This window comes from Oryctolagus cuniculus, chromosome 2 (assembly GCF_964237555.1).
Source record: "Oryctolagus cuniculus chromosome 2, mOryCun1.1, whole genome shotgun sequence".
Classification (NCBI taxonomy): Eukaryota; Metazoa; Chordata; class Mammalia; order Lagomorpha; family Leporidae; genus Oryctolagus; species Oryctolagus cuniculus.
This window is the reverse complement of record NC_091433.1, coordinates 128,122,786-128,138,026: the sequence shown is the minus strand read 5'-3', so window position 1 is coordinate 128,138,026 and position 15,241 is coordinate 128,122,786. Positions and strand designations below refer to the sequence as shown.

General features: G+C 52.5%; 1 protein-coding gene across 2 annotated transcripts in view; it reads left to right on the top strand.

Moving 5' to 3' along the window:
- The first annotated feature begins 414 nt into the window (after nt 1-414).
- The window catches only part of HK2 (hexokinase 2), a 61,353-nt gene continuing 46,526 nt past the window's right edge, over nt 415-15,241 (top strand). The window contains exon 1 of one of the 2 annotated variants that reach the window (XM_002709709.5): nt 415-976. In XM_002709709.5, coding sequence (XP_002709755.1) covers nt 914-976 — 63 coding nt within the window. In that variant the 5' untranslated portion in view covers nt 415-913. The remainder of the gene's footprint in view (nt 977-15,241) is intronic. The other variant, XM_070068862.1, reaches the window with a different exon arrangement.

Here is a 15,241-nt window from a genome sequence, read left to right as displayed (position 1 = left end):
CACGATGGATGAGAACCTGGATGCTCCAGACATGTGAGCGCGCGGTAGGGGCCTCTCACAGGGTCCCGAGAATCCAGAAGACCGCCCTCTCTCTGTACAAGGGCGTGTGCTGGCCCGGTGACCTGTCTTTCCAGTCGTCTCACATCGCGGGTCCGCGATCACGCGCCCCCCCACCCAGAGGCGCGCCTGACGCGGCGGTGGCTCATGCGCCTTTCGGTCCCAGCCTCCTGCCACGGAACACACGTCCCATCTCGGGCGCCCAGCCCCGCCCCGCCCCGCGCCCCGGGCGCGCCTCCCCAGAAGGCCGGCTCGGGTGTCTGAGCGGCCGCGCCCGCGGGCCGTGCGTGCTGATTGGCTGTGCCGGGGCGGCGGGCGGCCTGCGGGCGCACACACCCTCTCCGCGCAGCCAATAGACGCGTGCGCGTCACTGGCCGGGCGGCCCGCGAGCCGGCAGCCCCCTTCAATAAGCCACATTGTTGCACGAAACTCCAGCAGGAGTCCCGGGCCGCCGCGGGCAACGCCGTGTCACTCAGCTAGAAAGATCTGCGGGCGGGAGCATCGCGCGTGTTTGTCTAAGAGGTCTGATCGTCCCAGTGGAGCCGGGCTGCGATTCTTTCCATGTTGAGCCCTAGGGCCCTGTGGCTGAAGTTAGCGCCTTGACGTAGGGCAGCCGGACACGTTGCCTGGGAGTGAGACTTAGCCGCCTTTACCAGTTTTAACTCCAGAAAACCCTGTTTCCAGAGAGCCGGGGCCCCCCAGCCAGGCGCGCCATCGCCGTTAGCGTTCTTAGTGGACTCCCTGCGTTCCGTCGGGCCGCCGAGCCTAGGTACAAAGCGGTCGGACCGCCCGCCAGCCTCCCCCGCAAGCGCTCGCGCCCCGGTTTCCCAAGTCGGCGCCGTCTGGCCGCGGCAGGATGATTGCCTCGCATCTGCTCGCCTACTTCTTCACGGAGCTCAACCATGATCAGGTGCAGAAGGTAAGTCAGCAGAGCGAAGCGGCCGGTTCGCTTCTGACAAAGTTGCGCGGTCTCCGGGACCTCCTCCTTGGCCCTGACGGGATCCGCTTCCTCTCCATTCAGAGCCAGGTTCGCAGAAAAAGTCCGGGCTGCTGATGAAACTCCTGGGCTGGAGCAGCCACGTCCGCCGGGCGCTGGCAGGCGAGCGCGCGCGTGCGAGGCACGGGGGCTCGCGGCCATCCTGCGCGCGCTCGCGCGGCCGCCCCTACCTCTTTTTTTTTTTTTTTTTTTTTTTTGTTTCTAGAGCGGCGGGTCACCCGGCACGTAGTCAGGGACTACTGCGCCCACGTGGTAGGACCCCCCTTCTGCGGCCGAGTTCCGGCGAGAACACGTGGTGAACAATCGTGCCCGGGGGAGGAGGCTCCGTGGCCGCGTGGGGCTCCATACGCGGGAAGGAGGCGCGCGGCCCCCGTCCCCAGTTGTCCCGGGGCCCTGCGGAGGTGGACTTCGGGGAACCTGCCCGGGAAGGAGCAGGAAAGCGAGCGGAGGAACTCCGCCCGCCGCGCCCCCTCCCCGGAACTGAGGCGGCCGGAACTGAGGCTCGGCCAGGGGCTCGCATCGCCCGCCCCCAGCTCGGCCTCGTGTCCCCCGGGCCCGCCTCCGAGTGGGGGCGGGGTCTGGATGTTACTTTCGGGTTTGCCCTTAAAAAAGTTCCTCGGAGGGGACCAACCTTACTCTCCCCCCTTCCCAGAGTCCTTAAGATTTCGGCCCTTCCGAAAGCGAGCTTTCTCCTGCCCTGGGCCAGGGCCTGCCGTGCCCACCTCGCTCGTAGCAGCTCCCGAAGCCGATCCCTCTCCCGCGCCGGGCCATTTACATAAGAAAGGAACCTGGGGCCCGGCGGGGAGCCTCTCCCAGGGGTGCGGGGCCGTGCCCGGGGCGCTTTCCCTCTGGGGTGAATCGAGGCTCTGCATTGCAGATTAAGGGATTGGCTCCTGGCCTGAGGCTTGGCTAGGATTTGAGGGAGGGGATGGGCTGCGGAGGACGTGTGTTTCAGAGCGGTGAGGCAATGGACCGTGCGTTGCTCCATTGCACACTTGAAATTTCAGTACCGGAATGCAGATGTCTAGACACTCTGGTTGTGCAGGACGACCTGCTGGTCTCCCCACTCTGCTGATGCCGGAGCCCTGGCGCGCAAGTCGCGGACTGGAGGAGGAGCAGGGGGCGGCGGGTACAGCGGAGCTTTTCCCCGTCCGTGAACGGCTGTTACCCTCGAGCTCGCTCCCGGGATGTGGCTCCGCGCGTTCGTTCAGTGTGTCTGGAAGCGAGTCTGGGGGATGGCAGGACGCTGGCGCCCCCCCTGGGCTTCGCTCCCCAAGTTAATTCTTAGGGGAAGTCTGTCGACTCTTGGCAGGTCCTAAAGTACAAAGTGGAGGGTCGCTAATCCCAGGGTGGGCTTCTCGGGCGGGTGTGACTGACGCTCCAGAGCGTTTGAGTTCTTTTACAAGCCTACTCTTTGCTAGAATTGTGGGTTGAGACCGCCTCGCGGGTGTCCTGGAATGGGGTCTTCTCCGTGGTCCCAGAATTAGCCGAGGTATCTGGGAATGGGTTCCGATCCCTGACTTGTGATTTATTAACCAGCCGACCCCGACCTCCTTGGGCTACTCATTTCTTTTCGTAAAACGCAGGTGCTAGCAGTCTTGTCCCCTTTGTGGGGTTGTGATCGTTACCCACAGCCGCCTGAAAATGCCTTTCCTGTAGGCTTCTGATCGCGCCACTTACCGTCACCTTGCAGCCTTTACGCGCGGGGAGGGTGTATTTTCTCTAAGTTACCACTGGGGGCAGAATTGAGGCGGGCCTTTTACTCACCAGGTGGCCCGCGCTGGGATGCAGGCACCGGTTCAGGTGAGCAGAGCTGTTTGATTCTATCTGCAATCAGATAGGAAGTGGGAAGACAGAGTATGTGGGAAACATCCTTGTGGGCTGCCGCTGGACGGAGGCATTGGGAGAGGAGATTGAGGGTCGAGTTTACTTTTCGTCTTTGGGAAGGCCTTGACGTGAACTCTTCTGAAATCTCCTTGGGACGACATCGTCTTGCATATTGTGCAGTCTGAGGGCACGGAAGTGCTTGGGGCCACCTGCCCAGAACTAGCCCCATCGGGAACACTTTTCTCCCAGTGTTTCATGGATGAGAGTCAAGGTGGTTTGCTGTCTTTTGCCAGTTTATGCTTCGGAACTCAAGAGCAAACACAGAGTGTCTTCTGTGTAGCTGGCGCTGTTCCAAGCTCTTGAGCTAAGTTAGCTAACTTAGCTCATTAACATTACAGCCACCCCATGAGATAAGTGTGATTATTATCAGCCTCTGTTTTACCTCTGAGGAACTAAGGCACAGAAGAACGTGCATAATGTTGCTGTAAGAGCTGGGAATTGAAGCCATGTGGTTGGCTCCAGAGCACCGCGCTGTTGACCAGGCACTTGCCTGCCTCCAGGGAGTGTTAGTGTTAGTGGGCTCCTGGCCCATGCCTGTGTCCTCACGGATGTCTGGCAGCACACCCTCCCAGCATATCCAGAAGTGAAACCAGCCCTCCCGTCTCTCTGATCAGTGGCACCAGCACCCTCTGGATTCATTTTCATTTTTGATTGCTATAGGGTTGTGTCAGAGACAGAGAGAAAAATCTGTCTGCTGGTTCACTCCCCAAATGAGGGGAATGGATGGTGCTAGGCCAGTAGCCAGCAACTCCATCTGGGTCTCCCACGTGGGTGCAGGGGCCCAAGTACCTGGGCCATCCTCTGCTGTTTTCCTAGGTGGATTAACAGAGAATGTGTTTGGAAGTGGAAGAGTCGGGACCCACATGGGGTGCTGGCATCACAGATAGCAACCTAATTCACTGTGCCACAATGCCGGCCCTAGGATTTTTGTCTCTTAAGAATGAGAACCAGGGTTAACCATAGACGTGAAATGAAGTATACCCCTTCCTTTAGCCAAAGGCCAAATCAATCAATCAGTCTTTCACAGAGGCTGAGAGAGCGCACATTCTCAGATTCACTCCTCAAAAGCTACAACAGCTGGGGTTGGGGCCAGGAGCCAGAAATTCAATCCAGGTCTCCAACATGGGTGACAACCCAATTACTTGAGCCATACACTGGTTAGAAGTTGAAGTAGGAATTGGAGTCAGGAATTGAACCCAGGCAACCCAATGTGGGACATGGGGGTCATTTAAAAAAATTTAGATTTATCAAGTCAGAGTTTTATATATATGGGGAAAGAGAGAGGGCTGGGCTAGGCCAAAAGCCAGGAGCCTGGAACTCCATCCAGGTCTCCCACATGGGTGGCAGGGGCCCAAGCACTTGGGCCATTTTCCTCTGCTTTCTCAGACGTATTAGCAGGGAGCTAGATGGAAAGTGGAGCAGTTGGGACTTGAACCAGCACTCATATGGGAAGTTGGCATTGCAGATGGCAGCTTAACCTGCTGAACTACAATGCTGGCCCTAGGACATGGGTGTCTTAAATGCTAGACTAAATGCCTGCCTCTCCCAAACTGTTTCAACACATATAGACTGGTGACATATTTTCACTCCAGTCCTGGAATATACATAGGTCACTTGAGACTCCTTGCTGGGTGAGCAAGGGATGGCCTTCACTCGACTTGAGTGGGGAATACATCGGAGCTGGAAGGATTCTACCGAGCTTTGAGAGTCTAGACAAGGATGTTAATGTTTTTTGAGACACTACTATGGGTGCAAGGTATTCTGGTGGCAATGTGGAAACAGAAAAACTAAGATGTCTTTCAGTTGTCTGGAGACGTAAGATCATTTATGGCCACCAAGTCAAAAGAGGGTGTATTAGTTTGGGTTGATGGGGGTTAGAGACTCCAGAGCCTGGAAACATTGACCACCAACTATGTGCCATTAATCTCTAGCTAAAGGGGTGACATAGTGGGAGTAAACTATTGGTTAAAACCATAGTACAATTATTTTTGAGCAGGTTAACTAGATTAATTTTTATTGGATTGACTGACATTGACTGGTATGATTTGTCTCATTTGGTCCACATCTTAGTATCAATATTGTTCCTTTCTCCCACATTCCGCTCAGAAAACAACTGATGGCGGCAGGGATGTTTTGTAGTTTTTGCTAACCATCCTTTTGTTAACAGACTTGTAAGAAGTACTTTTTTCTACATCCTTGAATGAATTAAAATTCCCTCTGAGGCTGTTCAGCCAAAGCCAACATCACTTTTCCAAGCTGAATTTTTCCAGCACCCTGAGGAGTTTGGGGGCAGCTGGGGGCCCTTTTCCAAGGGGAATCGGCACAGCACAAACCACAAAGCCAAAATGTGGCTGGAATGAGACGATCTGATGTACTAAAGAACTCAGGAGCCCCAGAAAACTGGCTTCTTTTGTTCGGTTTAAAAGAGCCACTCTTGATAAGAGATTCCTCATTATCATACTTGAGTTTTGAATCAGCAAGTTTTGGTGTGTTTTCCAACACTGTGTTGTCTCTCTTTGCGCGTTGAGAGCATTGGGGGTGGAGGATGGCAAATCCAGTCCCAGCCCTTGCACGAGAGTGGCATTGCTGCTGGTGGCTTCTCAGTCTTGGTACTATTGGCATTTTGGGTCAAATTTTTTTTCTTGGGGGTTCTCTATCCCAGCCTATCATAAAGAGCAAGAATTCCACCTGCTCCAAACACTGGACAAAGCCTAGTTTTGCTTTTTTTTTACCCCCGTTCTTTCAGAGCATTATATTTTTAATTAGATTTTGCCACATCCTCTCTCCCCAACCCACCCCCATTCCATCCCTACCGTGGACTTGGGCAATGTTTGGTAACCTTGTTGGTTGTCACAGATGAGTGACAGATAGGTGAGTATGCATTGCTGGTATCTGGTAGGCAGAGACTATGGATGATGCTAAATATCCCACAATGCACTGGATGATGCACCGAATAGCTCCCCTCTGGCCAAAGCGTCTATAATATCAAGGTGGAGAAACCACTGTAGAAGAACGTAGGCCAACCCCTCCACCCCTTCAGTTTTCAAGGGTGTCATGCATGGCCACACAGCCCTCAGCTGTCAGTAGTGTGCCACATCATGGGACAGTCATGATGGGAAACAGGCTATTAGAAAAGATGAATTTCAGATGAGGTCTCCAGGCCACGACAGCCAGCAAATACTCACAATCCCTCACTGAAGGCTGGGTTTCCAGTTGCTGTTTCTCAGCCAGAAAAATGTGGCCAGTGGCCAGCACGCCAGGAAGCCACCCGGAGAGAGATCTGCTGAGTTGACCTTGGGAGAATCTCACTGTGGTAGTGCTGGGGTTTCCATGGAGGCTGGGCATCTGCTGGGCTTCCAGACAAGGCAGGCACGTGAGCTGGAGAGGAGCTGCTGGGGCTGGGAAGCAAAGGAGAGGGGCCTGTGGCCCCCACTGAGGGCCTGGGGAGTGCAGCAGTGACTGGGAGAGCTGTGTGGTGGGACGCAGTCGCTCACTCTGGGGTTGAATGCTGGCTGGCCACGTAATGAGCGGTGTGAGCTGGGGCCAGTTATTAAACGTCCCTGGGCCTCAATGTCTTCCTCTTATAAAATGGAGAGGTTGTTTGGATAACAACTTTACTAGGGCAGTTGTAAGGATCACAGAGAAAGAGAGTTAGCAGCACATGTGAGGCTCTCGAACTGTGCCTGGCATGCATTTAGTGCTCTTGGATACCTGCTTCCCTGGCCAGGAGCACAAAGGAGCCCTGCTTTGACCCGGATGATTCCCAAGGGCTTCTTGGAGTGTGTGTGGCCGCATCTGTTTGTGACCTCTGTCTGAGGTCAGATTAGATCGGAGGATAGAGGGCAGAAGGGTAGAAATTTCCTGCCGCAGGGGGAAGAAGGAAGTGTCCCTACTTACCCTTTCCACACCTCTAGAACCTTCTCTTTCCTGAGCACAGGGGCCCCGCCTTGAGCTCTTTCTCTAACTTTCCTTCTGCTACTTGGGGTCCCTGGGGTGTCTTGCGTCTGGGACAGTTCCGCGTCCTCGTGACCCCAAGGGAGACACGGCTGTGTTTAATGGTCACAGCGTTAGTCCAACTCCTCACTGGAGAACTTAACCCACGCTCCCTGCAGAGGGCACTCCCCAGAGGGCGGTTGCTGAGGCTGCTCACTTGGGCATTGGTTTTCTTCCGATGTAGTTTTCCTGTTAGATGCTTACCCCGACTCTGGCTTTCCACTGGGCAACTGTTCTGAAGAGTCACAGGGCCAGGCCAAGGTAAGGGTTGCCCTTGACTCTTGGGTTTCGCTGGAGGGAACTGGCATCCTTTGGGCTCACTGGGTGGAGGTCCCCCAGGCACCTTGGGCCTCAGCAGGGAACTCTTTGTCCTTCTTATGCAGACTCGGGGGGATCCCAGGTGTGGAACCTGCACTCCTCATCCTGCCCCTTGAGCAGCCTTTGTGGGCCCTAAGTTGGGGGTCTTGGCCCTGGTCCTGTGAACAAGGATCTCGTGTCCCCTTAAGTGCCGCCCTTGTTTCCCAGTGGTCGTGGTCATGCTGTGCGTTCCTTTCTCTCTGGATCTGTCACTAAGCCTCTCCTTGACATTCCTGTACAGGAGGGATCTTGGTCAAATTATCTCTGTGTTAACCAGGAGAGGGAGTCTGGGCTCTGAGAAGCAGACTCTGGGAGCCCTTGGGGCCCCCTACGCAGCCTCCTGCCAGCCTGCCCTCTCCACCCCTACGCTGGGCGCTCAGCATCCCTGGCCTGGGAGGCCTGGAGGTGGTCCTTGTTCTCGCAAGCCCTTTCCAGCCTCTTCCTCTTGGCTTCTCCACACATTCTAATGGAGGCAGGAATAAAGCCAGGCGCACCATCTGACAGCTTTAATTAGGGCTAAATGAGGGCATCTGAAGCAGCCACTTTTCCTTCTTTCCCATTTGAGGGCTTCCTCCTCCTGCTTCCTGCTTCCTCCCTGGATTTCCTGTTTCAGACCCTCCCCCGGCACTGTAAAGCCTTCCGGCTGTGTCCCTTCATTCCTTCTCCCCCTCGCCTCAACCATCTTACAGACAACAAATTGGGCAGTACTCAGAGAGCTGACCTCCACACGCACTGCACGTAGCAACCCGGGCCAGCCTCAAGCGGCCCTCCGGGGCAGGCAGTCTGATGAGCTGTTACTCGGTTGAAGACACCAGGCAGGGAAAAGGACAGTATCTTGCCCGGGGGTGAGCCAGAACCCAGACCCAGACAGCGTGACTCCTGAGACCATGCCCTGAACCCCCCAGCTTGAGGTTGCCCGGCACAGCTGGTGATGGTCAATCATGTTTCTGTTTCACGAGCTTATGAGTCAGGTTTCAGCTGGGAAAGGACCTTTGGTATCCTACAGTCCCAACCCTTCTTTTGACAGTTGAGGAAACCAGCTGCCACGTACCGAAGGACCGGCCCCAGATCTAGAACCCAGTTTCCTTTAAACACCATCTGGGCAGCATGAACTGTTATCTCCTAGGTGTGAGTTCCCCAAGAACAAAGGCAGGGTTTGCTCAGTGGGCTGTACCTAGGGCATCCCTGTCCTTTGTTTTCCCTGTTGGGCTACTTTTGAGTATAAAAACACTGTACCATAGGTACACTACCATAGGTGTACATTGATTGTGTCTTGGGTGTCTTGCCCATGGTGGATCTGATCTTGGCTTGGGTGGGGCAGACGGGGGAAGATCTAGGACTGGACAGGGAGCAGAGGGGCAGACACAGAGGATCTGATCCTGCAGGTGGGCAGTTGGTAGCAGACAGCAGTGGGGAGTGCAGATGCCACCACGGGCTCTGAGGCACACTGTGGTCCTTGGCATGGGGCTGTCCAGAAGAAGGCAGAATTTGACCTGTACAGAGAATTTAGCACACCTGACTGGGTAGCCAGGAGGATGGGGAGGAAACCAGGTCAGGATCCTGCATAGCACAAGCCTGAAGAGTAAGGGCAGGCTCCACGCACTCGTCAGTCTGGAGTCACCTGCTCTTCTCCTTCCAGCCTCTCTTCTGACTCTTCTCCTTGGCGTTACCATAGCCCCTTGGCTATTGCATGACGACAACTTCTCGAGCTCCTGCTGTATCTCTACATTGAGGTTGTTTAACTTTTCCAAGACAAATGCTCCACACGATTGCACTGATGCATGTGATTCCGTGACTGTAAGTTTGTACTTTATTGCTGTGCAAGAAGCTGCCTACTCCCTGCCCTTCCCCTCAGTTTGTAAAGACTCGTGGGCTTATCTGCCTCCCGTCCTAGAAGGAGTCCCTTGTTGGTGAGGCTGGTGTCTCCTAGTGTCCTCAGAGCCCAGCCTTGGCACAATGAACTTGGTGCTCAATCAAATAACTTCTGCCAAGTGGACTGTGCTGGGGCCCTGTGTACCCAGGACATATTACTCCTTTGCACTGCTGCGCCACTCTCGGAACAGAATGTCTGAGGACAGGAGGGCCCCAGTGTCCCAAATGCCCATCTCTGGGCCCCCGACAGGTGCTGCTGCTGAGGTCTGTCTGGCTGTAACTTGATGCAGCTGAGAGACAGAACTGGAAGAACAGGAAACCAACCCTATGACTCACAACAGTGCAACAGGATCCTGGAGGAGTGGCCTTTATGCCTCCGTGGTCAGCCCTACGCTCACTCGGCTGCCCCAGGCCTGTGAGTCTATGGTGTGTCAGCTGGAATCTCCCAGCGGTGGCCCGGCGGCCTCCGAGAGGGTCTTCCTTGTTCTGTCTGGAGCCAGCGGCGGCGGATCTGTAACCCGGGTCAGCTGAGTTTCAGAGCACAAGGGGCCTTAAAGAATCCATGTTCTGTTGTGTGTCTTCTCCCAACCTCTCTTTTCTTTATCAGAAACATCTGGCCTTAGCTTGGCAACTTTACAGGATAAACTTGCTGCTCTTTGCATGGCCTCTGCCCTCCCAGGAGGAGTCTGTGAGAGCATTATTATCAGTGGGCTCATTAATAGCAGTTTCCCGGCTTTTCTGGGCTAGGTACCCCCCTGTGCCCTCGGTCGGGGCACTCAGCTGGTTACTGGATGTTTGAGTCCTGCCAGGGGTTAGACATGTAATTTGGGGAAGCTTCTCCAAGCCTTGGTCTCCTTGTCAAAGATTTACGTAAAACCTGGCAAAGGAATAATGTAAAAAATATGAGATTCTTTCCAAACTAAGTTGCAAGCGTGTGTCAGTGTATAGTCACTGGAAGGCGTTATGTGGCTGCATTTATATTGTGGGTTTCTCCTCTGGTTTGTCCTCATTTGACCTCTGATTCCTTTTGGCTCTCTGACAGCATGTAGTAGAGAGATTAGGGCCAAGTCCTTGCCACCTGCCTTTTATTCTTTTATATATATATACACACACACACACACACACATACACATAAATTATTTATTTGAAAGGTGGAGTGAGGGAAACAGGCAGACAGGTAAGACTGAGTTCCCCCTTGGTTCACTCGCCAAATGCCCATAACAGCTAGAGCTGGGCTGAAGCCAGGAACTCAGTCTGAGTCTCCCACATTGGTGGCAGGGACCCAGATACTTGAGCCATCACTTGCTTCCTGCCAGGGTGTACTTTAGCAGGAAGCTGGAATCGGGAAAAGAGCCAGAACTTGAACCCAGGCACTCCCATATGGGATATGGGCCTTCTAAGCAGCATCTTAACCACTGAGCCAAATGCCCGCCCCTCTACATTTTTAAAATTGACACATAATGCACATAGGGAACTGAACACAATGGGTAACCACCACCCAGATCCAGTAACAGACAGTACCAGTACCAGCTCTATTTTCTGGAACTAACCTCCCTAACCCAGCCCCGCTCCCTGCCCACCCCAAAGTGTAAATCACTGTGTTGAATTCCAAGAGAACAGGTGTTTTTGTGCTTGGTATAAAGGGTTCGGTAGCATGTCGCCTTTTGTGTCTTGCGCTGTGAGAGTCCTCCACGTTGCTGTGTGTGGTGTAGTTGGTGGTGCCTTCTCATTGCTGTGGAGTATTCCTTGCCTCCCCTGGGTTGGTCTGGTGGCTCTAAAGCAGAAGAGACTAGCGGCAAGGACCTTCACTCCCAGAAGGCTCAGTCCCTCTTCAGTTTCTTTCAAGGAGCCCAGTTGGAGCTTTGGTCTGGTGTATAGATGACCAGATTGCATCCCTGGGACTGAGGTGGAAACTCGGTTGAGTTGCTTTGGGTCTAGAAGCTCACAGGTAGAACTTAGCTCATGTTCCTTCAGTACCACTTGGAGATCTGATCTTAATCAGAAACATCTAAAGGAAGTCAGCTCTAGATCTTAAATCAGAAACATCTAAAGGAAGTCAGCTCTAGATCTTAAATCAGAAACATCTAAAGGAAGTCAGCTCTAGTTCAAGTGTCCCTGCGTCCTTGGCTGGGATACGTCTAAGCTTGTTGAGTCAACTTTCTTATCCTATTTGAACACTTGCGTTCATCCTTCTCCTGGGCAGGTGTGTCCTGCAGAAATGACTGAGCATTTGCTCATTCATGTATTCTTTATTTTCTGCCTGCTTACTAAAAGGATTTGTTGATTTAGTTCACCTTTCAGTAAAAGGATTTCTAGAATAAGAGTCGGCAGCTGGGCATGGATGGTTACCAGAAGACTTAGACTGAAGGGAGTTGATTGGGATTGAGGACAGAACTCTGAGCATCCTGGTGGCCAAGGCAAAAAGGACAGCTCTCCTCGAATCAGTGTTTTCATCTCATTGGCCTTACCAGGAAGCACAGTACATCTGGCCAGCTGAGCTTTCTCCTGACATAAACCTAAAGGCAGTTGAGTGGCTATGGAAGGGTTAGTGAACAACATGGGACCTTTACACACAGGCTGTGGTCTTCGGTCAAACTTGTCATTGCTTGATTAAAAATGGTAGAGTTAAATCGTACTGCTATGAAGCATTTCACGAGAGAGCTAATGTAACTTGTGAGCTCGTAGCTTTCTAGAACCTGAAATTCATGATCTTTGGGATCTTGAACTTGTCCGCACTCTGAGTGTGCCCAGGTCAGCGTTCATGCAGTCAAACTGCTTTGCCCAGAAGCTACCTCCTTTGAACACTGGTTTCACAGGCCACTTTCACCTGTGACTGTAACCGTGGGCTGTCTCGCATTGTACTTGCCCTACTTACCTACCAAGACCCATCCTTCCTAGTGTTCCAGAGGCATTTATTAGCCTATGTTGAGCCAGGTTCTTTGCCAACTTATAAAGCCCCAGAGAGCAGGAATCTCGATTTCTTTAAGAAAATGTTTTTTATTATGATAAAATCTACATAAAATTTACTATTTTAATGACCTTTAAAGTATACAGTGCAATGGCATTAGTCCCACTATCATCACTAGCCATGTCCAAAATGGATTTCTTTTTACCATATGTTTCTTTATGCTGTAATGTTTTGTGGATAATTGATGTAAAGTACTATACTGAGGCTGTAGCAGTGGCCAGAGAATAGAGGATTGTGTTAGGGTCTTAAAGGTTTTTAGACACTAAAATTTAATGTTTCTTCTATTACTTTCCTTTTACACCTCTTAAGGTACTTGAGGTTGGAATTTGTAATACTTTGTATAACAAGCTAACGAAGCTGGAATATGGCTTTGAGACATAAATAATTTGACCAGGGCCAGTTTCCCATTGAGACCAGAGATGGTGGCCTCAGGACCGAGGCGTTGGCCACCAACCATTCAAATGGAATTCTGGCTGAAATGGGCCCTTCTGGACCTGCAGAGCTGTCAGGCACATGGGTGACCCAGACCGTAGTCTCAGCTGTGTGACCTTGGTGAGAGCTGCTGTCCCCTGATAGGCCTCAGTTTCCGTGAGATTCCTTCTTGGCTCCCATTTCCAGACCGTTCCTTCCTGGGCTTCCCCACGCTGGCCAGGGCTGTCTGGCCTGTCCTGCCCACTGAACACTTTGAAGAGGTTCCTCTATGAGGAGGACCTTTTGTTCCGTCTGGGTCTTGTAGCATGATTGTGACACGATTTCCCTTCCTTTCCGTGCTGGTCTGGAGGAGAAGGTGGGCACTTCAGGCGATGAGTGGCAATGACTTCCCGTTTTGAGGGTTGTTTCAAAAAGAGTTTGGGTTTCCCCAGCTACCACCAACCCTAAGGCAGCAGAGGAGGGTAGATATCAGATGGATGGGTTATGAGAAAAATGAGGCTGACCAAAATTACTCAATGAGGAAGTTCCAATCTCCTTGACATTGCTGGATAGATAACAACTGAAACTGACATTTCTTTCTCTCCACACAGGCCTTTGCCTTCGGGGCAAGCAGACAGCCAGCCTGGGTTTGCTCTGGCCTGCCTGGCTCCCCCCACCCTGCTGGAATGCCCCTCCTTGCCTCCTCTCCCTCAGATTGGGGAGAGTTTAAGAGAAGCAGCCCCACAGGCCCGCCATGCAAAGAGGGGGAACAGTTTGAGGAACTAGCCTCTCCTTGTTAACCCCAAGTGTGACTGAGTAGGGTTGAGAAATAGCTTTGGTACTGTGACTCAGCAAGGAAATCCAGAAGAAAGAAGAGAAGGCGTGGAAAGAGGGGGAGCACATAGAGCTCTGTGTTTGTTCCTAAGTTGTTGTGTAGGGCGCCTCATCTTGTCTGAGAGTGAGCAAACTGGGGCTTAGAGCACGGGTGACTCCTCCAATGTTGCATGCCTAACCTGGGGTTCACACCTGTACTGATGCACACTGATTTTTCTTTTTCTTTTTTGAAAAAGATTTTATTTATTTATTTGAGAGAGTTAGAGTTACAGACAGAGAGATGAAGAGACCCAGAGAGAAAGGTCTTGAATCCTAATTCGTGGTTCACTCTCCAAATGGCCACAAAGGCCGGAGCTGGGCCGATCTGAAACCAGGAGCCAGGAGCTCCTTTTGGGTCTCCTGTGCAGGTGTAGGAGCCCAAGGATGTGGGCCATCTTCCACTGCTTTCTCAGGCTGTAGCAGAGAGTGGATCAGAAGAGAAGCAGCCGGGATTTGAACTGACACCCATATGGGATTTCAGCACTACAGAGGCTTAGCCCACTACCCCACAGTGCAGGTCCCTTCACACTGATTTTTCTGATGCTAAAGCCCTAACTTCACTGCCAGCAGCTACGAAAGGGTATTGGCCTGAATAATTCTATTTTATTTTTAATAAATTTTAAAAAATTTTTCATTTGATTTGAAAGGCAGAGACATAGAGACAGATTTCACTAGTTCACTCCCCGAATGGCCACAACAGCTGGGACTGGGCCAGGCTAAAGCCAGAAGCCCAGAACTCAATCCGGATCATGCACATGGGTTGCAGGGGCCCAAGTTCTTGAGCCATTCACTGCCTGTTGCCTCCCAAGGTGTACGTTAGCAGGAAGCCGGAAGCTGGAAGTTGAAGTGGAGGCTGGATTCAAACCCAGGCACCCTGATGGAAAGCAGGCATCTTGAGCAGTATCTTAACCACAGCACCCATATTCACCCCAATGAAACCACAGCACCCACATCCACTCCCATGGCCCTGCTTGGATAGTTTCCAACAACTGAACTGAAAACGAGCGTTGAGTTTGTCATTCCAAATCCGAGCAGGCCTGGATTCTTTCATAGAAGCACAGTGAGCCTAATACTTTAGCTACTGACTTTTGAAGACCCCTGACAGAAAAATGGTGAAAATGACTTTAAGCTGCGTTAATTGGGCCATGACCGGATTTTGGAAACCTACCCAAGCAGAGGGGAAACTGTTGAGCCCCTAACCCTGGGGGTGTCTGTTTGGCAAGGGTGGAATGGATCTCTGGAATTCTAACGAGATCTGAGCAACTCTGGAACTTAGGAGGGGGGTGGCTAAGTGTCTCATGCTTGGAAGCATTCAAACCTAGGCCAGATGACAATCCATGGAGGTGGGATAGACAGACTAGTCACCCTCCAGGACTCTGTGCACTGGGATTTCCAACTAGTAGCCCCCGGGGCCTTTCCTTCCTAACGGAGAATATTCTTTAGCTGCAGCCCCAGTACTCCGTGCATGTGACACCTCCTACGTGGCACCTTCCTGTGACGCTGGGCCTTGTGCTCTGTCGCGCTGTCTCTTTGGCTCTGCTGAGAGTGAGAGTTGGCAGGATTCCGAAAACTTCATTCACTTCCCTCTCAATCCAGGAAAACCGTCTTCAAACACTGGCTGCCTCTTGTTTCTAACTTCTGCTTTCCTTGGCTGCTGTTCACTCAACACAGCAGTACCCACCAAGGCTGGGTGGGCTCCAGTGGTGTGACCGTCCAGTGGTAATTGATCATCTCTTCCTGAGAGGCCCTAAGACACTGGGTAGATACATGGTGATGCCCAGGTGCCACCCACTCCTGAGTTCCAACAACTCCAGGGTGAAAGGGGA